At 47.9% G+C, this 24,631-nt stretch overlaps 1 protein-coding gene across 4 annotated transcripts in view; it reads right to left on the bottom strand.

Annotated features, from left to right (window-relative positions):
* Nucleotides 1–470: 470 nt before the first annotated feature.
* Nucleotides 471–24,631, bottom strand: part of LOC140423598 (uncharacterized) — a 75,214-nt gene continuing 51,053 nt past the window's right edge. For 2 of the 4 annotated variants that reach the window (XM_072507796.1, XM_072507797.1), the window contains exons 6-7: nt 20,279–20,384; nt 471–1,202 (exon numbers count right to left, since the gene is read on the bottom strand). In XM_072507796.1, the coding sequence (XP_072363897.1) occupies nt 1,152–1,202; nt 20,279–20,384 (157 nt within the window). In that variant the 3' untranslated portion in view covers nt 471–1,151. Of the gene's footprint in view, nt 1,203–1,239; nt 1,726–20,278; nt 20,385–20,950; nt 21,082–24,631 lie in introns of those variants that run through there. The other 2 variants (XM_072507798.1, XR_011947648.1) reach the window with 2 other exon arrangements.

Raw genomic sequence — 24,631 nt, 5'->3', positions numbered from 1 at the left:
ACTTCTATAGTTACCAGCAGACCCATAAACTGAGCAGTGAGAGAGCACTTTGTGCTCAGGAACTATGACCATGTATGTGTATGCCCAGGCTCACTCATGTTGTGATGGACAAATATATGAATCAGAATAGGCCATTTTGCCCCTTGAACCAGCTCTGCCATTCAATAAGACCTTGGCCGCTCTGATTGTGGCCTCAACTCCATGTTCTGCCAATTCCCCCCTCCCCACCCCGTTAACTTCTGAGTGCCTTCTTATTGGTGTTGGGGGGGGGGGGGGGGGGTAAAATGCTATCTTAATTATGTTGCTTAATTATAATTACTGGAAAATTAAGTTTTTGTGCAATCATAACAATTACCAGAAGTCGATTTATACTGTATAAATTTCAGGTTAACATTGACTGTCAAAGTCTATGGAAGTGTGCTTTGGAGAGTTATTGGTGCTTTTAAAATGACACATTTTCCAGTCCATAATATTGGTAAATAAGCTTTTATTTTAAATAGTATATGTCGAGAATTACAGTAAAACATGAACATTTTATAGCCTTTTTGAAGTCTCAGTTGAGGTGAAAGTAACTTGAATAAACTTGGCAGTCAAAGGAAAATGCCACCTTGATATCAGTACTATATTTAGCAACATTGTCACGTTTTGAAAAATTAGAAGATGCAATTATTCATCTCGTAGCATGATACATGTTACTGTGCTATTGATTAGAATAGTTATTTATAAATTGTGAAAATAAAGGCCCCAAATCATCACCTTATGTGGCAGGTACGTGTATGCACCAGGCCACCTCAATCTCTGGGTTGAAGTTGTAAGATTGATTACAGATGATTGCATTTTTCTTTTAATTGCATTAAATATACTTAATTTTTGTCCAGTATTTTGCAGTAGAAACTGCAATCCTCAGTGTTAAAATGAAGATTGAACTATCTTCTGAAGGAATGATCTTTGATAAATAGGAAAGAGTTTTTTCCTGTTACAGCAAATCAAAAGCAACCTATCTCAAAATGTTAAGGATGATTATAATGATTTGAAAACACAGAAATTGGAGAGAAAAAAATGACTTGCTGGATGTTCCAATGTACTTGCTGTAAAAACTTCAAATCAATAGAGAATGCTCTGGCAATCTTCAATTGTTTTATATATATGTCTTACTTATCGGATCTTCTCCTCAATGTCAGAGATTTGCAGCGTTTACATTCCTAAAGAAAAGCAGCAATGTGCAAAGTTATCTGTAATTTAATGCAGTAGCAACTCTATGACTGGCAAAACCTTTTTCATTGATTTTCAAAATATACAAATCACAAGCGAGTAATAATTTTGTTACCAATTTTCTATCCTCCTGTCTTGAAGAGTATTGTTAAAGTGCCAATCCACCTCTGGCCATTCTTTTTGTGTAAGCCTGAAAAGATCCTTCTGAGTAACCTCTTCTTTTGTTGGGACATCACAGCCGATCCCACACCTCTTCCTTGCCCAACATATGCATCTTACTCTGAAGCCACTGGATAGTGACAGCTGTTAAAATTTTTCTCATTGTGCTAACTCTATTGTTCTGTCTGACATCTTTCATTTGTTTCCATCCATTTTGTACTTTTCGCCATCCCCTTCTCATGTATATCTTCTTTATCTTCAATATCTCTGTGTGACTCTTGTGCATACCTTAGATATATACATCCTCCATCTATCTGCCTCTTCTGGGGTTTTTTTGAGACCTAAGGTTCATCTCTGAAGTAGAAAACCAAGTTAGTTAAAGGTGAGGATAAGAGGATGCTGTAAAATGTGACAACATGTATGACTCAGAGAGAAAGTGAGTTGAAGGCTCAAGCCAGGATGAACAGGGGAAAAAGATTGGGGCCAGATAGAAACAATAGTCTAAATTTTTCCATTCGAGTCATGAACATGTGTGTGACAGAACATCAGGTGCAACCTTCCCAGAGAAACCAATCAAGAATCTGCCTCCAGGAGAGCTGCCAACTTCAGGGCATTGGATAGCCCGGGAATGTGGAGCGGCGAAGGGCAGTCAGCAGACCCACTGTACATGCTGAGTACTGCTGAAATAAATGGAGGAGAGTGGCACATGGTGCAGATATATCGTTCATGGGTCTAGCAGCCAGTTCCTCACATTCTGCATTATCTGATGGGTCCATATGCAGGTGACAAGCAAGCAATTACAAGCATTTGCCTGTGGGTGCCCCTGAGGATTGCCAGTCTTGTACTTTAAAGTGACCCTGCGAAAGACCACCCTACCTAAGACCAATCCTCCCGCCCTATCCCCGTAACCCCACCTAGCCTTTTGAACACTAAGAGGCAATTAGGCATGGCCAATCCACCTAACCTGCACATCTTTGGACTGTTGGAGGAAACTGGAGCACCTGGAGGAAATCCACACAGACATGGGGAGAATGTGCAAACTCCACAGTCACCTGAGGTTGGAATCGAATGCGGGTATCTGCCGCTGTGAGGTGTTGCGCACAGTGCGTCTTTAACCCGTATGCGGTGAACAAATGACTGCGAATCAACTTCGTTTTACATCAGTAGTCTTTATTCACACTCACACAGAGTACTAAAAGTTCATACTAGACCTTAACGTTTGAGTGACTAGCAAGTACCCAGACAGATATTGGCCTTTATCTGTGTGTTGACTCCTATAGTCCTCAATGCTTGGCCCTCAGTCTGGTCTGATGCTTTGGCTCTGGTCTTCCTTCTGTTGGTGGCGTGATGATCCTTGTGGTGGCTGGTGAAGATCACCATTGTTGCATTGCTGTTACTGGCTGTTGCAGAGAGAGATTCAAAGGTAGTGCGCCACCTTTTAAACTTCCTGGATTTCGCTCCCTTTAGGGCGGTCTCTGGGTCATTGCCAATCAATTGATCAGGGTTCGATCACGCTGATCGATCAAGTCCAATCAGGGGCTGCCACATCGATTTTGGGGTCTGCACTCACTGGCCTTGTCGGTAGGTGTTAGGGGCACATAGGCACTTCCAAATAAGGAATATAGGTGCCATTGTCTGGCAGACATTCGTGATTGGCAGTATGTTTCTATTGTTCCTAGGTTGGCCTGGAGATGGCCTTTTTCCTGAATATTGCGATGTCCAGGCTGCAGCTTGCTCATCAGTGTGTATTTGAACTGCAGCCTGCTTGTGCTTATACTTGGCTAAATTTTCCAACATCCTTTGCAGGACACCACTTTAGGTAGCTGTTTGGCCACAGAGGCTGCAGTGCTAACCACTGTGCCACGTGCCACCCCTATTCTCGTTCTTTCCTTATCAAATGTTTAATCATTTGCTAAATTCCAAAATTATCTCAATCCTCAAGTTTACTGCTATTTTTGGCAACATAAGCCTCTTTGATCCAATATTATCCTTAAGTCCGCTTATTAGTCTCAGTTGTACCATATTTTTGTGGGGTATTTGTGTCTTAACGGAATGTATATTTATTGCAAATTATGTATTAATTCTTTAAATATTGCTTGCCTATTGTCATGTCTTTTGATGTATTATCCCAATCTACCATAGCCAACCTGCCCTTCACATCTACATAGTTGCTTTGTTTAGCTTTAAGGTCCTAGTTTTGGACTTAACTAAATAACTTTCAAACTTGATCAATTCTAGGAGTTCCGGTTGATGGTGATGTGCTGAGTGGACACGCATCAGGTGGCTCTTCTCCAGACCAGAACTAAATAGGCACTATTAGGCGAATTTTGCCCGAAAATTCGAAAGCAACTTAACCTCAACTGAGAAAAGAGAAGAATAGAACCAGAATGCCAGCAAACGGGTACTCGGGGGGGTCGAAGGGAGTTGCTGAGGTGGGCCTTGTTGGTGGAAGTTGGATCTGGGAGGTTCTGACTGATTGGATCGACTCTCAAAGGACGCAAAGTTGCAATCTGACATGGCAGGGAGCAGTGAGCCTGCTGGGAAGCTGGAAAGAACTTGGGGCTTTTCTTGTAATGCTTTGGGTCCCAGGTTCGATTCCCGGCTTGGGTCACTGTCTGTGCGGAGTCAGCACGCTCTCCCTGTGCCTGCATGAGTTTCCTCCGGGTACTCTGATTTCCTCCCACAAGTTCCAAAAGATGTGCTGGTAGATAAATTGGACATTCTGAATTCTCCCTGTGTCCCCAAACAGGTGCCGGAAAGTGGCGACTGGGGGCTTTTCACAGTAACCTCATTGCAATGTTAATGTAAGCCTACTTGTGACAATAAAGAAAACAAAAAGTGTAGTGCACAGCGAAAGAAGTATTAAGAAGTATCTCGGATGCGTGAGCCGGTGAATGCAAAAATTCCTTTTCTTTAGGTTAATGTATTAGTTGCCTGTTAAGTGATGTTTCATTTATGTTGATTTTAGTTTATTAAGTAGTGATAAAACATGAAGGGCGAGATTCTCTGGCCTCCCCGTTGCGCACAGCGGGTTGGCCAGTGGCAGAATCTTCTGGTCCTGCCTTTGACAATGGGATTTCTCATTGAATCCACCCCATGCACGTGGGAAACCTATGGCGGGGGTGCGCCATCGGCGGAACCGGAAGATCCCGCTAGCATAAACAGCTGGAAGACCTCACCCAAAACCTTGTTCTTGGGCATATTTCCTTTTGATGAAGGCACAGTCTCTTCGGTAGACAAGAGCCTGTTCTCTAATTGGCTCCTCAATATATCCGATTTAGAAAACAATTCTTATACATTCTCCAAACTTGTGTTCCACATAATTACTGCACATTTGGTTTTCCAGTCTATATGAATATTAAAGTCCTCCATGATTACTTATTAGCCTTGGTATATACACCTCTAATTTAATGATTTATATTCTGCCCTACAGTATAACGAATGGGGGCCGACAAACAAAGTTTTCTGCTCATTTGCACATTCTCCCCGTGTTTAGGTGGGTTTCGTCCCCACAACCCGAAGATGTGCAAAATAGGTGGATTGGCCATGCTAAATTGCCCCTTAATTGGAAAAAAATTGGATACTCTAAATTTAAAAAAATGTCCTGTAATATTTAGTTCTGATTCTTAGTAACTTTGCAACCATTTCTCTGCAATGGCTATAAAATCAAATATATTAATATCTATTTATGCTATGAATTTGTCTTTTTTGTTGCAAATACTTTACACATGCTTTGGTTTTGACTTTTCAAATTTCCCTACAGTGGAGAAGGAGGCCATTCAGCCCATGAGTCTGAACCGACCCTCTGAAAGACCACCTTACCTAGGCCCACACCCTAACCTATTCCCATAACTCGGTAACCCTGTCGGCACGTGGCGCAGTAGTTAGCACTGGGACTGCAGCGCTGAGAACCCGGGTTCGAATCCCAGCCCTGGGTCACTGTCTGTGTGGAGTTTGCACATTATCCCTGTGTCTGTGTGGGTTTCACCCCCACAACCCAAAGATGTGCAAGTTAGGTGGATTGGCCACACTAAATTGCCCCTTAATTGAGAAAAAAAAATTGGGGTTCTCTAAATTTTTTTAAAAAGAAAAAAAACTCAGTAACCCCACCTACTGAGGGGCAATTTAGCATGACCAATTCACCTAACCTGCACATCTTTGGAGGAAGCCAGAGAACCTGGAGAAAACACATTCAGACACGGGGAGAATGTACAAACTCCCCAGAGACAGTCACCCAAGGCTGGAATTGAACCTGGGTCCCTGGCACTGTGAGGCAACAGTGCTAACCACAGTGCCGACTTGTCCCTTCCTGATCCGCTCTGCTTATTTTTACCCCAAATCCTGCTGTGCTGTAAAGTCTTGATATTTCTCCTGCTTTTGAATTTACCCTTTTCCAGAATCTGCCCAACTCCTTATCCCTTAATTAGTTTAAAGCTCTATCTATTTCCCCAAGTTATTCATCAGGATACTGGTCGCATCTGATTTAGGTAGAGCCTGTCCCAACAGAACCGGTCCCCCTTTCCCTAGTACAGTTGACAGTGGTCTATGAAACAAAACTCCTAGCTCCTACACCACTCTTGCATTTAATCTTTAACCTGTTTAGCCCAATGCCATTGGTGTGTGGTTTAGGTAACAATCCAGAGATTCTCCTTTTTTTTTACCCTAATTTCTCGAACTGTCTCAGAAGAACCTTCTTCATAGATTTACCTACATTGTTGGTTCTTAAGTGAAGGATGAAATCTGGGTAACCCCCCCCCACTTTCCCAAATACATTTCCAGCCATGAGATGTCTTTAACCCTGGCATCAGGCAGGCAACACAACCTTTAGAACCCTTGGTTGTGGCTGCACTGCACAATATCTGTTCCCCTGACTATATTGTCCCCTATCACTTACACCCTTGCCGGGATTCCCTCAGCCCACACTGGGCCGGAGAATCTGGTGAGCAGAGAATTGGCACCAGCGCAGCGCCGGTCGGGGGCCGCTCTACGCCCCCCTCTCCCCCCCCCCCCCCCCCCAGGCGATTCTCCACCCGGGATGGGCCAAATGGCCGCAAAAAAAATCTGAGTCCCGCCGGAGCTGTCCACGTGTGGTCTTACCCGGCGGGACCTCGGCGTGCATCCTTTCGGGGGCAGGGTTTTGGGGGGGGGGGGACCTCCACTGTAGCCTGGCCCGCGATCGGGGCCTACCGATCGGTGGGCCGGCCTCTCGGGCTGGGGGCCTCTTTTGCTCCGGGCCAGCCCCTGTAGCCCTACGCCATGTTGCATTGGGGCCGGCACGGAGAAGGAAGCCACCGCGCATGCGCGCAATCGCGCCGGTCGCAGTGCACATGCACAGACCCGCGTCGCCCATTTGACGCCGGTATCGGCAGCTGGAGTGGCGTGGGTCACTCCAGTGCAGTGCTGGCCAACTGAAGCGCTCAGAATCGCTACTCCTGGGGGCCTGTTGACGCCGTCATATAACACAATGGCGTTTACAACGGCTTCAACACTTAGCCTCAGGATCAGAGAATCCCGCCCCCTATTTTTCACTCACTCCACTTGAATGGTGCTATAGTTAATTTCCCCATCCACCCTGGATCCTTGTTTTCATCCACACAAGTTTTAGTTTATTACTTCATGGAATGTTAGCAGCACGAGTCATGCCAGCATTTGTTGCCCATCCTTAACTGCCTTTGAGAAAACAATGGTGGGCAGCTTTCTTGATCAGTTGCGGCCAATTTGGTATAGGTAAGCCCACAATGCTGTTAGGAAGGGAGTTCCAGATTTTTGATCCAGTGACAGGGAAGGGACAGTGATATAGTTCCAAGCCAGAATGATGTGTGGCTTGGAAGTGAACTTGTAGGTGGTGGTGTTTCCATGCATCTTCTGTCCTTGCCCTTCTCGCTGGTAGACGTCATGAGCTTGGAAGATGCTGCCCAATGAGCCTTGCTGAGTTTCTCTAGTGCATTTCTTATATGTAGTACACCCTGCTGACAAAGTGTGTCAGTGGTGGAGGAAGTAAATGTTTAAGATGGTGGCTGGGGTGCAGATCAAGCAGGCTGCTTTTTCCTGGATGATGTTGAGCTTCTTGAGTACTGTTGGAACTGCACTCAACCAGGCAAGTGGAAAGTATTTGATCACACTACTAACTTATGCGTTGTAGACCGTGGACAGGCTTTAGGAAGTCAGGAACTGAATTACTGGCTGCAGAATTCCCAGCCTCTGATCTGCTGTTGAAGCCACAGTATTTATGTGGTTGATCCTGTTAAGTTTCTGGTCAATGGTAACCCTCAGGAAGCTGACGGTGGAGGTTTAAATGACGGTATTGCCATTGAATGTCAAAGGGAGATGGTTAGATTCTCCTTTATTGGAGATGGTCATTGTGTGGCACTTGTGCAGCACGAATGTTACTTGCCACCTATCGGACCAAGCCTGATTGCTTTCCAGGTCTTCCTGCATATGGACATCGCTTGCTTCTACATCTGAGGAGTTGCAAATGGTTCTTAACACTTTGCAATCATCATCAAGCATCCCCACGTCTGGCCCATCTTTGAAAAGAAGTTCATTGATGAAGCAGCTGAAGATGGTTGGGCCTAGGATACTACCCTGAGAACTTCTGCAGTGATGTATTGGAGCTCAGATAAATGGCTTCCAACAATCACAACCATCTTCCTTTATGCTAGATATGACTAAAATCAATAAAATATTTTCCCCTGATTCCCATTGACTCCAGCTTTTCTAGGCCTCCCTGATGCCACACTCAGGCAAATGCTGCCTTGATATCAAGGGCAGTCATTATCACCTTATCTCTTGAATTCAGTTCTTTTATCCATGTTTGAAGTAAGGCTGTAATGAGGACAGGAACTGAGAGGTCGTGGTGGATCGCAAATTGAGGGGGGGGGGCGGGGGGGGGATGTTCGACGGAGCACATTGTCTCCGGTCTTCGAGACCTGGGTCCATTTGGAGGTCCCGACCACTGGTCTTATGCTATTTTGTCCTCGATGCTCGTCGTGAGGGGTGGAGGCAGCTGGTCATGTCGAGTCCTACCTTCCGATCCGACCCTAGATTCTTTGCTGCCTGGGCTTTGGGCCACAGCACGGTGGAGGTGAAGGTGTTTCATTCAATGGAACTTTTGAGGGACCCTGACGGGTGCTCCACAATCCTATCATAGCTTTGGCCTATCCAAGTGACATAGATCCTGCAGTTCATCAATAATCCTGCACTTTATTCCCTTGTGATTATGCTGTTGATTTCACATTATTGTCTTTTCTCCTGGGTATTCTATGTCTGAGCAGGAGGGCGAGTGTTGCCTGTTATCCTGTTTTAGCAAAAACCATATTGAGTTGATAAAGTGATATGTCGTTTGTGCATCATCTTGCCTTTTTTAAAATTCTGTTGCGGTTAATGCTGATCACACTGACTATAATCCTACATGCTGGTGCTCTCTGTATAAATATGTGGAACGATGATTGTTCTGTACTGTGCCTGAGATTGGAGTTTTGTTGTGTGTGGCCACCTAAAATGGCATCCGAAAGGATGCTGGGAAAAGTGGCTAAGTTCAAGGAAATGCAGGCTGCAGCTCTCCGTAAACAAAGGCTGCAGCCCCGACTTTGCAAAGTAACATAGGAAAAAGGCCATCCCGGGAGAATGGGCTTAAATGCAAATCACCTACAACGTAACAGACTCCGAAGTGTCTGTTTCCCTTATTTGGAAAGACCTATGTGCCTCAGACACCAATGGACATGACCGGTAAGGGCACCATGATCATCGTGGCGGCCTTGATTGGACTTAATTGATCAGGATGATCAAGCCCTGATCAATTGATTGGTGGCTCAAAAGGGCGCAAAATCCCTGGGATAAAAAGTGCTGCGCAATCCCTCAATCACTCTCTCAACAGCAGCAACAGTGACCCTCCACCGGCCAAAGAAGAAGACAGTCCACGCCACCAGCAGAAGGAAGACCAGAGCCAAGAACGAGGAAGACCAACAACCAACCATCGAGAAATGAAAGCCTGTGGGTCACAGATAAAGGCCATATCTGCCTGGTACTTGCTATTCACTTGAAGTTAAGTAATGTCTTGTGTGTACTAGCTTTGTAGTTTAACTTATGTTGTATGTGTTTATGATTGAGTAACATTAACATTTGTGTGAAAGTAAATAAATATTGAACCGTTATATGAAACAGACTTAATAGTCATTTGTCCACCATATACGGGTTAAGGCACACTGTGGTTTCAGCACAACAGTGGTATATGTTAAATATCCCTTAGAACTTGGGTTCTCACAAATTTTCTTTGTAACTTTTTATTTTTCGCATGGTGGGGTTAAAGACCATGGGTTTGAGACAGAGAGGATGAATGCAAGATTTTGGGGATAGGAGGAGAGAGGGATGAAAGAGCTGAAGGATCTGTTTTTGGAGGGACGGATCGCAAGCTTGGAGGAGTTGGGAGTAAAGTTTGGGCTCCAGCGTGAGGGGGGCTTCAGGTATATACAGGTGCAGAACTTCATAAGAAAGGTCTTCCCGAACTTTCTGGTGGCACCGTCCTCCCCGTTGCTGGAGGAGGTGCTGTTGGTGGGCTGGCTGGAAGGCGTTTTTTTTTGGCTATTTATGGTAGGATCATGGAGGAAGATAAGATCTCCATGGAAGGGATTAAGGTCAAGTGGGAGGAAGAGTTTGGGATGGTGTTGAAAGAAGGACTATGGTGTGAAGTGCTGCGAAGGGTCAATGCCTCAACTTTGTGCGTGAGGCGGGGTTGATTCAGTTAAGTGGTGTAAGGGCGCACTTAACAAAGTCTCGGATGAGCGGGTTGTTTGAGGGGGTGGGGGATACCTGTAAGCGGTATGGGAGAGGCCCAGCCAATCATGTACATATGTTCTGGTCTGGCCCGAAGTTGGAAACATTTTAGGGGTTGGTTTTCAGCATCATGTCAGGTCCTGCACGTGGATTTGGAGCCATATTCAGGATGTCAGACCTGCTGGAGTGCACATGGGTGTGGGGGCAGATGTTTTAGCCTTCATCTCGTTGATCGCTCGCAGGGCAGGTCCTGTTCGGGTGGAGGCCAGCTTCTCCCCCTTGTGCCTCATAGTGGCTGGAGGATCTAATGGAGTTCCTGTATTTGGAGAAGGTGAAATTTGCTCTGAGAGCGGCAGATGAGGGGTTCCACCAGAGATGGGGTTTGTTTATCTTACACTTTGGGGATCTGGTTGCCATCAAGGGGTGGGGTGGGATGGGGGGGGCTTTGTTCGGGGGAGGGTGGGGCAGGGGATGGCGTTAGGGTTGTGTTTATTTGTTGTAAAATTGTTGAAAACTTGAATAAAAATATATATTTTTAAAATGTAATTGACAATATAGGTCATCTTGATTGAAGCACAAAGTAGATAAGACTCTTGGCTCTGACAGTTCTTATCACAGTTCTGAAAGAATTCGCTCTTAACAATTGCAGTTCCTCTTTTGGATATTTGAGAATTCCCTGGGCTCAGGCCAAATCCTGAAGATATTTTGATATATTTTAATGACCTGGACTTGGGTATGCAGACCCTAATTTCAATGTTTGCAGATGAGATTAAACTTCGAAATGTAACAAACAGTGGTGTAGTAATAGACTTCAATGACATAGACAGACTGGTGAAATGGACAGATGCACTTAATGCTGAGAAATGGGAAGTGATTAATTTTGGTAGGAAGAATGAAGAGAAACAATATAAAATGGTACAATTTTAAAGAAGATGCAAGGAACAGTAACACCTGGGTCTACACAAATCTTTGAAGGTATCATAGCACCATATCATATCATTTATATCATTCTCTCACATGCACTAAGCTAGCTTCCCCATTAAATGCATCTATGCTGTTTGTCTTATTGAATCTGGTTAAAGACATTTCTCCTGAATTGCTGATTGGATTTATTAGTGACTATCCTGTATAAATGCTCCCTAGTTTTTGATTCCCCCACCAGTGCAAAATTCTCTATATCTACTTCATTGAACCCCTTAAGTCTTTATATCAGCAATTCACTGATTTTTGCTTTATGGGTTCATATTATGTTTAAGTAGAATACTTTGAAAGGCATGATGTGAAGGACATAAGTGAGATGCAAGAATTCGTAATGATGCAGATGGCCTTATCCAAAGTCTAACCATTTAAAAAATAAAATCCTTCCACCTGGCCCCATTCTATACATGAATACAATTTTGATAAAATATTATATATTTCAACCTTCACCTTAATATTAACACTGGTAAGAGAAGTGGCATAATGTTCTCAACATTGTAAGGGAGTGCAAGCTGATGAAGGTGCTGATGTTGTCGGTTTTGTACTGAAGGACTGACTTTGAAGAAATCAGCAATTTGAAACATGGAATTTGATGTTTATTGGGCAAAAGAACCAAGGTATCTTAAGAGTTGTTTTTGGAAGAAGAACTGATGGAAAGGATGGTGATAGTAGTTAGAATACTTTGGCCAGATGAAGAAAAGAACTGTCAAATATGTTGATAGAAGTTACAAGGAAAAGAGTGTACAACAAAGAGAACATTCAATAACCGCACCAAAATTGCTTGTGGAAGAGTAATTGGTCAGCACAAGATTAAGGGTGCAATTTAATGGAATTGTTTCGAAATTGCTGATGCACATCAGATGGAGGAAGAACTCTCAGGTGAGACAGCAGTCAGAGGTCTGTTAGATCCCAGGACCCAGTCGGTGCAGGTTAGATACTGAGCCACTGGACCAGGTTTACCCGGAGCTGATACAGTCGAGAGGGTGCAGCGTGATATTCAGAGGGAGATGTCAGTGACACTCAGTAGGTCCATAGCTGATAGGAGGAGTCCCAGAGGTTACGAGCAAAGGACTTGGCACCCACCATGCATGGCACCAAGGCCAACACTGCTAGGGTGGTGACTGCAGGGGAGAGCCTGGTGCATGATGTCAGCAGCATGAGTGATAGCATCCAAGGTGTGGCCCTCTAGCTTGCTGAACCTCCGGCTGCTGCCTGTCCTCCATCCTCCAGCTGGTCCTGGGGGTCCTCCCTGGGCTCGTCCTCCAGCCCCTCCTGGTCCAGCACCTCATCGTCCTCCTCCTCCTCAGTGGCCGGATGTTCCTCCTCCTCCACCTCCAGCACGTTGCCCGCTGCTGTGCCAGTTTGTGGAGGGCCCAGCTGACCACCACGAAGCGACCGTCTGGGGAATGTACTGCACTGCACTACCTGAGTAGCCTAGGCACCGGAACTTCATTTTGAGGAATTAGATACACCACTCAATGACAGCCTGGGTAGCCACATGGGTCTCGTTGTATTGGGTGTCCGTATCGGTCGCCGGCCTCCGTGCTGGCATCATTAACCAGGTCTTCAATAAGTACCCCTTAACCCCAAGAGCCAACCGGCCATCCTGAGGTAATCCTTGAAGAGGCCGGGGTGTCTAACTGCCCCAGGTCGTAGCTGTCATGCACACTCCCCGGGAAGCGTGCGCACACGTTCATGATCTTCATGTGGTGATCGCACATGGGCTGCATGTTCAGGGAATGGAACCCCTTCCTGTTGATGTAGGGAACTCCCCGACAGCCTGGTGTGTGCAAAGGCGACATGCCTGCCATCTGTTAGCCCCTGGACCTGGGGCACCCTGTCAATGGCAGAGAACTCTGCTGCCCAGGCATCTTGTTGGGCTTGGTCCATGTCAAATTTTATATAGTTTGCTGTCTGGGAAAACAGGGCATCCATGACCTCACGGATGCACTTGTGGGCTGCAGCTTGTGAGATGCCACATAAGTCCCCGCTCAAGCCCGGGAATGATCTCGAGGAGTAAAAGTTCAGGGCTGCGGAGACCTTGACAGCCACCGGGAGAGGGTATTGTAGCCATGTAAAATGGCTAACTCCCGATTAGAATGGCCAAACCCAGATTTAAAATGGCGAACGGAAGAAGCTGATGGAAAAATCAGCCAACAGGACTCAAACAGACAGCAGGTAATCGCCTCTGGGGAAGCCAGACCAAATCGATACCTGCAGCCATCAACATAACAACACCCCAGCCATCTGCATATAAAGTAGCAACCCCGGGAACAATATGCTACAAATTAGTAACACAAAGCCGACCCAGACTTTTCGGCACCAGCAGGAGCTGACACAAAGAGAGGTAAACGACCACCCCTCGATCAAGGAATCGCTTCAGCATTGGAGAATATCGAATCAAGTGATTGGGACCAAGTCCAATCACTTGGAACCAGGTACAAGGTCCGCCCCGAGAGGCGGGAAGCCCCTGGGGGCTATAAGAATAGGGGCCAAGTTCAAATCGACCCTTCTTCTCCTCTCCGCACCCTTCGAGACCCTTCTGCTGACCTTCTACAACAGCCGCTAGAATCGTAAGTCTTACTCCAACGATCGCTACAAGATAGACACTCCGGACTATCGACCTGTACCAGCTTTGAGTCCCGCAGGCTCAGAACCCATACGAAAGGCCATTCGTTTCCCTGACCTGGTGGGCCATTTCCAAAGTTAAGTATTGGCCTGTTAGTTGTAGCTTAGAAGTAGAATTAATGTATAAGTATTAATTGCTGTATATAATAAATGAGCGTTGATTTAACTCTTACTAAGCGGTGTGTTGGATTATTAATCATTACTCGGACTTGAACCACGTGGCGGTATCAGAAAGATACCTGGCGACTCAAGAGCAAAGGTGACAGAATAAGAGCAATTAAACTAAGGCTAAAACGAGCAACATTTTGGCGACATCCGCCGGGACCTGATCTAGAAGTGGAAAACCACTCTGGGAGAACCCAAGAAATTTGAATTAGAAACCCAATTGGAAACAGAAAACCACAAGAGTTCAAGCAGTTCTGATCAATAGTCATAATTCGGAGGTGTGTGTATGCATTGGTAACTAATAGGGCTATAAGGTAAAACTGATAGATTTTTGTTGCGTCAAAACTGTCGGAAGTCTGTATTTTTGGAAAATAGCGAAAGCCGTACCCGCATCTACAACACCGCCTTAGCCCCCTGTTCCAAATTTAAAAGAAGCAGTCGGATAAAAGAGATGGCCATGCAGGCAATTCAGCGCCTCATGAACCCTGAGGAATTTGCGGTCGCAGCGACCAGCAGCAGTAGAGTGGGACACTGTCCCATTTGGGAGGAGGAAATCCGGAAATATCTCAAGGGCAAAGGATGGCCCCTGTGGAATGATTTCTGCGATAACGATGTATAGGGCATACTTGGTGGGAGAACCTGAGCAAGATACACAAAAAGAGCTTGGGAAAAGCTCGCAAGCCAATGGCTATCGTGTCCTGTTTGGCACAATTGCGAGGCACAGAGGAGGTCGTCAAGACGCTCCGCAAAAAAGTTGAGGGAATACATCGGATGAGTAAAGTCGATGTGAGCGAAGCTGAGAAAGAGAATTTAGAATTAAGGAGGAAATTGGCAGCAAAGGATGAAGAGGTGGCTGACGCCAAACGGGGTCACCAGTCTTGTCTGGCGCATTTAAGCAGTTTCCAGTCACAGTATGAAAAGGCCTATCAGGACACGCAACGTGCAGTCCTGGGAAAAAAAGAGACAGAAAAACAGGTAGAGACATTACAGAAACAGTGTAGTGATCTCAAGGCAGCATTAAGAGCACTCCACGCTGCCACCACAGAACAAAGACAGAGCACCATAGATCATGCAAAGTGCCGGAAGCAGATTGCAGAGCTGCAATCACTGCTTTCTGTTCAGAAAGGTTTTCAGGAAAACTTTGGGGAAAAGTTAGACCAGGAAGACAGTCCTGATTGGGAAGAGTTACAAGAAACAGCGCAGAGATATGTTCAGGGAACATGTGCGCAGGGAAAAACCCAAAAGAAAAAAGCACCCCAACCCCCCACACAGCAGGTAGTTCAGGCTCCAATGAACCCTGTAACCACCCACCGCACAGCCACATCAGACGATGCAGAATATCTATATTCCACCCCCTTAACAGTGACCCAATTACGGGACGCGTGCGAGAAGATCACACCGTTCCTCCCCACCTCAGACCCCCACCAGTTCTTTGCCACAGTTAGACGTCAGGCGAACATGTACGGCCTGGACGAGAGAGAGCATGTAAAGCTCATGGTTTTGAGTTTAGATCCGTCGGTAGCAGCAGCCCTTCCCGACCCACAGAATGTAGGACGAGGCACCCTTGCAGAAATGCATACCGCGATCCTGGATGCGATCGGGTATAGCCGGGGTGACCCCGTAGATGGCCTCAATAAATGTAGGCAGAAGAAATCTGAGCACCCCACAGCATTCGCAGGATGCCTGTGGATTCACTTCGCAGCAGTCTTTGGAGACGTAGACCGTGCCCATTTGTCCCCAGACAACATGGCCAAATGGAACCGCACCCTTATCTCCCATGCCACAGATGCAGGACAGAAAGCCTGTACGAGTTATGATCCCTCAGAGGAGGCCCATAACGAGAAGTGGGTAGTCAAAAGATTGTCCCGCGTTTGGGAGCAATCTGTTCAGAGCAAACCCACCGTTAAAAATAGCGAGGAAAAGCAAGCCGCTGCAGACATGCAGGCAGTAAAAACAACACACCAGAACCCCGCATGGGTGAACGAGGGAAAGAACAGCCCCCCACCCAAGTCACTAGAGTGTTACAACTGCGGACAGTTGGGACATTTCGTAAAAGAGTGCAATGCCCCTAAAAAGCCACAAAGAGCCCAACAGACGGGCACTCTGATTAAGAAAAAGACAGAGCCCATCCATAGCGTTAGCGCCCGTTCGGATCAGACGGACTTGACCGGAACGGACTGACTGTGTACGGGCTCCCCCAGTTGGGTCTGCGACACCCTTTGGGATAGGTCAGGACGACCCATAGTTGCAGCGAAAATTCGGGGACCGCCTATCGAATTTCTCTGGGACACAGGAGGGTCCCGCACCACCATAAATTCCTCCACCCTATTTCAAAAGGACACGTGGCCCACTACAGCCACTATCACCCTCAGCGGCTTTACAGGCCACTCACAGCAGGGACACGTCACAGCCCCTGTACCCATTCAAATTGGTAACATCACCACAAAGCACCCCGTGGTTTTAGTTGACCTGCCCCACACAGCAGAACACATTCTGGGAATTGATTTCATCAATTCCCACCACCTTTCATTTGATCCAGTCAACCAGTGTGTCTGGAAGATGGCAAAATCCGCAAGAGCCCCCGCAACGCTCAACATAGGCGAATATATGAACAAAATTAGCGTCGTAGGCGAATTTTGGTTCAACCCGACCACGCTTAGTACAGACAAGCAGGTTAGGGCAGTCCTGCAAAAGAACAGGGCAGCATTCGCGACCCACAAGCACGACTGTGGACGGATGACTGGCTCCGTACAAGTAACAGGACCTGACCCCAGACCCCCAAATCAGTACGGGTTTCCCCAAGAGGCAGAGGGAGAAATCTCAAAAGTAATAGAGAGCTTTTTCGAGCAGGGCGTACTTAGATCAGTAGCCTCCACTAATAATGCCCCGGTTTGGCCAGTGAGAAAGCCCGATGGATCATGGCGACTGACCACTGATTATCGGGAAATCAACAAAGTCACCCCCGCAGCAGCCCCCACCATAGCAACAAGTCCCGAGACCATGCTCAAGCAGGGACTCAATTCCCGCTACTTCACGGTTTTGGACATCAGTAATGGATTCTGGTCCATTCCATTGGCAAAGGTGTGCCAGTACAAATTTGCCTTCATCTTTAAAGCACAGCAGTACACGTGGACATGCCTGCCACAAGGCTTCCACAACCCCCCCCCCATTTTCCACCGACAGCTGGCAAATGGACGAGTGAAATTCTCTCGCCCCGAATGTCTGGTACAGTATGTAGACGACCTACTACTGCAGACAGACACCAAGGAAGAGCATATTGAGCTTCTGTCCAAACTTCTGGAATTGTTACATTCAATTGGTTGTAAAGTCAACCCCAAAAAGGCCCAGATTTTGGAAGAAAAAGTGGTATATTTGGGAACAATTATCACGCATGGTAAACGGGAGATCGAGCATAAAAGAATTGACTCGATCGCTAAATTGCTCCTTCCCCAGAACGTTTCAGCCCTCCGGTCGTTTTTAGGACTGGTTGGCTACTGCCAAAATCACATTGACGGTTTCGCCAGCAAGGCAGCGCCCCTCTCAGACCTCCTAAAGAAAGGAGCCCTCTGGGAATGGCTTCCGCAGCATACGGATGCTGTGGACTCTTTAAAACAGGCACTCATAGCAGCCCCCGCACTACAAGTTCCAGACCCGCTTTCCCCTTACGCCATAGAGGTAGCGACCACAGACCGCACCCTTTCAGCCGTGCTCCTCCAGGAATGGCATGACCAGTTAAGACCCGTAGTTTACGCCTCCCGACTTTTAGATGCTGTGGAGCAGGGATTTTCAGCCTGTGAGAGGCACCTGCTCGCAGTTTTCTGGGCAGTCCAGTACTTTTCATATATTACCGGACTGAACCCCATCACAATTCTGACCGAACACACCCCCACCCAACATTTACTGGACGGACGACTCAAGGACGGTACAGTAAGCCAAATAAGAGCAGCCAGATGGACCCTTCTCTTGCAGGGACGAGACATCACAGTAAAAAGGACAAAGACACACACCTACTTAGCCGACAATTTACAGTACCCCGGAACCTCCCACGAATGTGAGATTATCTCTCCACACCACAATACAAGCCCCTTTATCGCTAAAACATCCCCCAGAAAGATAGGAAATTCATCTCAGAGCCCCCCGCTCACGGACACGTGTGAGCCCATTAAGATTTATGTGGATGGATCTTCCACAGTCTTAGATGGGAAGCGCATAACAGATTGCGGGATCTATGTCGAGGACGCGCAGGGACGCGCCCTCGAGGAAATATCGTTGAAACTACCCGGACACCTAGGTGTGCAAGCAGCAGAGCTTGCGACCATCGCATACATAGTTGAGCACCCAGATTCCTTCCCCAGCCCAGCAGACATATACTCAGACAGCCTCTATGTCTGTAACAGCCTCATGGAATTTCTGCCCCTGTGGGAAGCAAGAGGATCTGTTTCCGCAGATGGGAAACCCCTCCCCTCAGCCCCATTATTTTAGAAAAAGCCCAGAACAGGACATTTGGGATCATAAAAGTCCGCAGCCACAATTGTTCCTCCCCCCTGGAAATGTAAAAGCCGACGCACTGGCTAAGGCAGGTTCCACACATGGGTATTTTTGGAAAACCCCCGAAAGTGCGCCAGTGAGTGCAGTTCAGGTCACAAAGACCAGAATCGAGGATCTAGTAGAGGCCCAGAAGCAGGACACCAATCTCAAGGACATTGTAAAGGGAAAGTATCCCGGCTCCTACGAGAGATTCAGAAATACACTGACCACACATGACGGTGTGGTGTTAAAGGACACCCTTTATGTGGTTCCTGAACAGGACAGGAACCAATTGATTTGTTTGTTCCATGACGGTCATGGACATCAGGGAATCGATCCCACTACAGCCCATCTCAAACAGCATTGTTGGTGGCCAAATTTAAAGGAAGATGTAAGCCATTACATAGAAAATTGTCTTATCTGTGCGCAGAATAACCCCGACAGATATGCCAAAAAGGCAGCCAGGTCCTCGGGATGGGGCCCTGCTCATGCCTCAAGCCTCTGTTGACTCTGCTGCCGGTGTCTGGCCACCTGGCTTGCCAACAGCACCGTGATGGCAGTCTCCGCGGGGTCCAAGATATCATCCATCCTGTGTAATAGCTGCAAGGAATTGGAGAGGGTGGGAGACAAACAACCAGTGGTGTCATCCACCCCTGGACCCTCAATTCCCCCATTTCACCCCACTTTGCCCTCCCCACCGACCACTGCATCCCCTGCTATCCAATACACACTGCCCACGCACCCCCAGCTGCAGCAGGGAACCCTGGTCACCGGACCCCAGACCCAGTACCCAGACACCTGCACGCAATGTTACCTGGACCGGGCACTGGTCTCCTCTCCAGTGCACACCCACCCTCTGGTTGCAGAAATGTCCCTGGTGCTGAGACCCAGCCCCTGAGTGTTTGATGGTTGACCGCTGAGTCTTTGGTGTTGTTTCCAGCAGTGTTCAGGCACAGTGTCCAGGCATCACGGTCTGATTGGGGTGCTAGGCAATAACACCCACATGCTACATGGCACGCCTACCCACGGGAATTCCCTTGGGATGTGTGAAGTGCTCACTTAACTACGACTGCCTATCCCCATTAGCAATAGCCTTCAGCCGCACAGCCAGAGGCCTCCACGGTCGGAGGGACAGACAGGCAGGGTTTGGGGTTATGAATACACAGGAACCAGGAGCTGGCATAGCAGACATGCAGGCGCTGAGACAACCACCCAGCTCAGGGGCGACCCCCCCCCCCCCCCCCCCCCCAACGAGCATTGGGGCTGCCGGGCTCATTGTCTAGGAGCGAAGATGGCCACTCACCTCCTAGGTTCCCCACAGCAGCTTCACATTTTTGAAAAGGTGTACTAATGGGTGCCACGTGACCACTTGCTGGGGAGGTGGTTAATTCATGGGAGGCTGTTAGATAAGGGGTCGTTTCTGTTAATTGTGTGGAGATTGGCTTTCATTGGTGATTATTGGTTTCTCGCCAAGCCACAGCAGGATCCTGATTTCGCCAACGGGGGCAGGTCAATTAGATCGCAAACTGTCGGCGCCTGGCGTGGTTCCTGATTTTGGCCTCTCCTGCAATCTAAAGGCCGCAACGCGCTCTCGCACATGTGCGCAGCGGCTGTAAAATCGCACCGTAAGGTTTTGTTTTCAACCTTGGGGGGGGGGGGGGGGAGTGGAAGGAAGATGTTGGGTTAGTTTTGCAGTTTCAAATCCATCATCAGCAGAGAACACCAAGATGATAGATTACTGGATGAAATTATATCAATAGTGACAAAAGTTAACTTGAAAATTAAAACCTACTATGAATAGCTTATTGATAATAGCTTGAATATTTATAACATTTACCTGTTTAAGAGATTTTTGCAACTTAAGTTCTCTCTGAAGTGTATTGGCCTCTTCTGATAACCGCATTACTTCCTGTTTCAGTTCATGTAACTGTCGCTGTCGTTCCCTTATTGGATCAGGAAAACAAATGTATTGTACTTAAATTGCAACGGTAAAATGCCATGATTTATTTAATGAGACTAATAATAATCCATTTGAAAGTAACCCAAACAGAAATGAAGCTCATGAAGCCAAGGAAACCGGTATTTTTAACATAAATAGCACAATTTCTCCATAAAATGTTCAACTTTTATTGTACAGTTTTTTCTGTCTCGCTGACATTTTTCATTCTACTTTTCATAATAACGACATATATGAATGGACTAAAAAGTATACAAGCAATAGAACATGTATCCGCACACGTGAGTACGACCTCAACAGGGACCTTGGATGCATGTCACATTACGTCCCCCCCCCACCCCCCCACCCACCACCACCACCATCTGTCCTGTGCTTGCAAAATCCTACCAACTGTCCTAGTTTGAGACAATTCACACTTCTCTAACCTGTGATTATCCCTCTTTCCAGTCGCACCATCTGGACCTGTAAAGACTTAATTACCTGCAAATTCTCACATTCAAAGTATCGTCTTGCATCATTGACTTTGTCTATATAAGTGTTTCTGGAACCCACCTCTTCATTCACCTGAGGAAGAAGCTGCGATCCAAAAGCTAGTGATTCAAAACAAATCTGTTGGACTTTAATCTGGACTTCTTATTGCGCCCACCCCTGTCCACATCTCTTAAAGTAGAGGTGCATTGTGGCTGCAAGAAGAAATGAGAGTCATGTGAAAACTGAATCCCTCTGAATCTTTGAGCAACGGCTGAACATGCAAGAGAGTGTGCACCAAGGGAAAAGGAGGGAAGTCTTGTATGCACAAGAGGCAGTGGAAGCAAGTAGCACTGGTCAATCCCTGCTCCTCCAAGAAAATGGATACACTACAGGAAGAATTTTAACATACACCCACATAAGTATCAATGAATTAATTGTCAAATGGCATAACCCAGCACTTGCACCACTAACCTCACCCACTCCTAACTTCACTAAAGTCCAATGGATCTTCCAACAATCTCCATCAATCAATACTCAACTCTAAAATTCCAATGATTTACATCATCTCACATTACTTAGAACAGGTGCAAGCCTCACACCCACAATGCAATTTGCAAACACTGGCAGGTATTCAACTATGACAGCCACTTCAACCAAACATGTCACACAACACCCTGACACACTTCCTTCTAGTGATCAACGATGTATGACATCTAGTATATAATGCATACCTAATTTTCCTTTCACCCCACTTCTCCCTCATCCCATAAAGTTACCTGAATTGGAAGTGGCAGAGGGCAGAAGTCTGCACTTTTTACTTTGCATTTTGATGCACGATCAATTGCACGAAGACTAAAGTTGGGTACAACTGTGGCTTTATTACAGTCAGATGCGTGGCCTCCTGCTGCAGCTGGCGAAATGGCAGGGCACTGGAGGTCTGTATATTTATACAGTTCTCCGTCGGCGGAGCCAGCCGGCAGGAGCTACCGGCGAACCTGTAGTGCAGGTCCTACCTTACATCTCCGATTACAGTGGTTCACCACATTCACCCCCTGTTAAAAATGAGTCCGGCGAGGATGACGTGAAACTATATACAATTAGTGCAATTATGTACAGTGGTAGGGAAAGAAAAGTCCATGTTGACTCTCCGGAGTCCGTCAAAGGTTCAGCCGGTCCGGTGCTTTGGTGCTTCTTTGGGAGCGGCGTAACGGTGGTGGCAAAGTCGGTGCTGGCGGTGGTGGAGGTGGCACCGATGGCGGCGGTGCTGATGCTGGCCAGTCATCGGGGAACTCCGGGAGCGTGAAGTCCTCTTCGTCCTCTTGTGCGGAAAAGGGGAGGGGGGGTGGTCTGGTGGGGTCAATATTGGCGGCGCAGTGGGAGGTGGGGCGTATTGGTGGGGGGGGAGGGGTGTTGGGATGGAACCTGACGGTGCCAGGTCCCTGAGTGAGACAGTATCTTGGCGGCCGTCGGGGAACTCAACGTAGGCATATTGAGGGTTGGCGTGGAGCAGATGAACCCTGTCCACCAAGGGGTCCGCCTTGTGGAGTCGCTCGTGCTTATGGAGAAGGACCGGTCCTGGAACAGCGAGCCAAGTCGGGAGCGACACCCCGGATGTGGACTTCCTGGGGAAGGTAAAAACACGTTCATGGGGTGTGTTATTAGTGGCGGTGCACAATAGTGACTGGATGGAGTGTAGAGCGTCAGGGAGGACCACCTGCCAGCGAGAGGCTGGGAGGTTCCTGGACCGTAAGGCCAACTGGACGGCCCTCCAAACCGTCCCATTCTCCCGTTCTACTTGCCCGTTTCCCCGGGGATTGTAGCTGGTCGTCCTGCTGGAGGCTATACCCCTGCTGAGCAGGAACTGACGCAGCTCATCGCTCATGAATGAGGATTCCCTGTCACTGTGGATGTAGGCGGGGAAACCGAACAGAACGAAGGTGGTGCTGAGGGCCTTGATGACAGTGGCAGATGTCATATCGGGGCATGGGATGACGAAGGGGAATCTGGAGTACTCATCGACCACACTGAGAATGTACGTGTTACGGTCGGTGGAGGGGAGGGGCCCTTTGAAATCCACACTGAGGCGTTCAAAGGGGCGGGAAGCCTTCACCAGGCGCACATGGTCTGGCCGGTAGAAGTGCGGCTTGCACTCCGCACAGACCTGGCAGTCCCTGGTGACTGTCCTTACTTCCTTGACGGAGTAGGGCAGATTGCGAGCTTTGACCAGATGGTACAATCGAGTGACCCCCAGGTGACAAAGGCTGTCGTGAAGGGCCCGGAGTTAGTCCACTTGTACGCTGGCACATGTACCTCGGGAGAGGGCGTCTGGGGGCTCGTTGAGTTTACCGGGGCGATACAAGATCTCATAATTATAGGTGGAGAGCTCGATCCTCCACCGCAAGATTTTATTGTTTTTGATCTTGCCCCGCTGTGTGTTATTGAACATGAAGGCTACCGACCGTTGGTCCGTAACGAGAGTGAATCTCTTACCGGCCAGGTAATGCCTCCAATGCCGTACAGCTTCAACGATAGCTTGGGCCTCCTTTTCGACGGATGAGTGTCGAATTTCAGAGGCATGAAGGGTGCGGGAAAAGAATGCCACGGGTCTGCCTGCCTTTTTTATAGTGGCGGCAAGGGCGACGTCTGAAGCGTCGCTTTCTACTTGGAAAGGCAGTGACTCGTCCACTGCACGCATCCCGGCCTTGGCAATGTCTGCTCTGATGCGGGCAAAAGCGTGTTGTGCCTCGGCCGCGAGGGGGAATTGGGTGGACTGAATGAGTGGGCGGGCCTTGTCCGCATAGTTTGGGACCCACTGAGCGTCGTAGGAAAAGAACCCCAGGCAGCGTTTGAGGGCCTTGGGGCAGTGGGGGAGGGGAAGTTCCGTGAGGGGGCGCATGCGGTCGGGCCCGGGCCCGAGAAGTCCGTTTTGAACTATATAGCCTTGAATGGCTAACCGGGTCGTGCTGAACACACACTTCTCTTTGTTGTAGGTCAGGTTGAGAAGAGTGGCAGTGCAGAGGAATTTATCGTGGTTGGCATCGTGGTCCTGCTGGTCATGGCCGCAGATGGTGACATTATCTAAGTACAGAAAGGATGCCCGCAAACCATACTGGTCGACCATTCGGTCTATCTGTCTTTGAAGACCGAGTCCCCATTTGTGACACCGAAAGGGACCCGAAGGAAGTGGTAGAGGTGACCGTCTGCCTCGAAGGCAGTGTATGGCCGGTCCAACTTCCGGATGGGGAGCTGGTGGTAGGCGGATTTCAGGTCAATTGTTGAGAAGACCCGGTACTGCGCAATCTGATTGACCATATCAGATATGCGTGGGGGGGGGGGGGGTACGCGTCGAGCTGCGTGTACCGATTGATGGTCTGGCTGTAATACATGACCATCCTGTGTTTCTTCCCAGTTTTAACCACTACCAATTGGGCTCTCCAGGGGCTGTTGCTGGCCTTGATAATACCCTCCTTCAGCAGCCGCTGGACATCGAACCTTATGACGGTCTTGTCCTGGGTGCTGTACCGTCTGCTCCTATGGCAACGGGCTTGCAATCCGCAGTTAGATTGGCAAAAAGGGAGGGGGGATTGACCTTGAGGGTCGCGAGGCCGCAAACGGTAAGGGGGGGATAAGGGCCCGCCGAATTTGAGGGAGAGGCTCTGGAGGTTGCACTGGAAGTCCAGGCCCAACAGGAGTGCAGCGCAGAGATTAGGAAGGACATAGAGGCGGAAGTTACTAAATTCTACGCCCTGGGCTGTGAGGGTG

The sequence above is a fragment of the Scyliorhinus torazame genome, chromosome 1 (assembly GCF_047496885.1).
Source record: "Scyliorhinus torazame isolate Kashiwa2021f chromosome 1, sScyTor2.1, whole genome shotgun sequence".
In the NCBI taxonomy this organism is placed as follows: domain Eukaryota; kingdom Metazoa; phylum Chordata; class Chondrichthyes; order Carcharhiniformes; family Scyliorhinidae; genus Scyliorhinus; species Scyliorhinus torazame.
The sequence above is the reverse complement of the archived record's forward strand: the minus strand, read 5'-3'. Positions and strand labels throughout refer to the sequence as shown.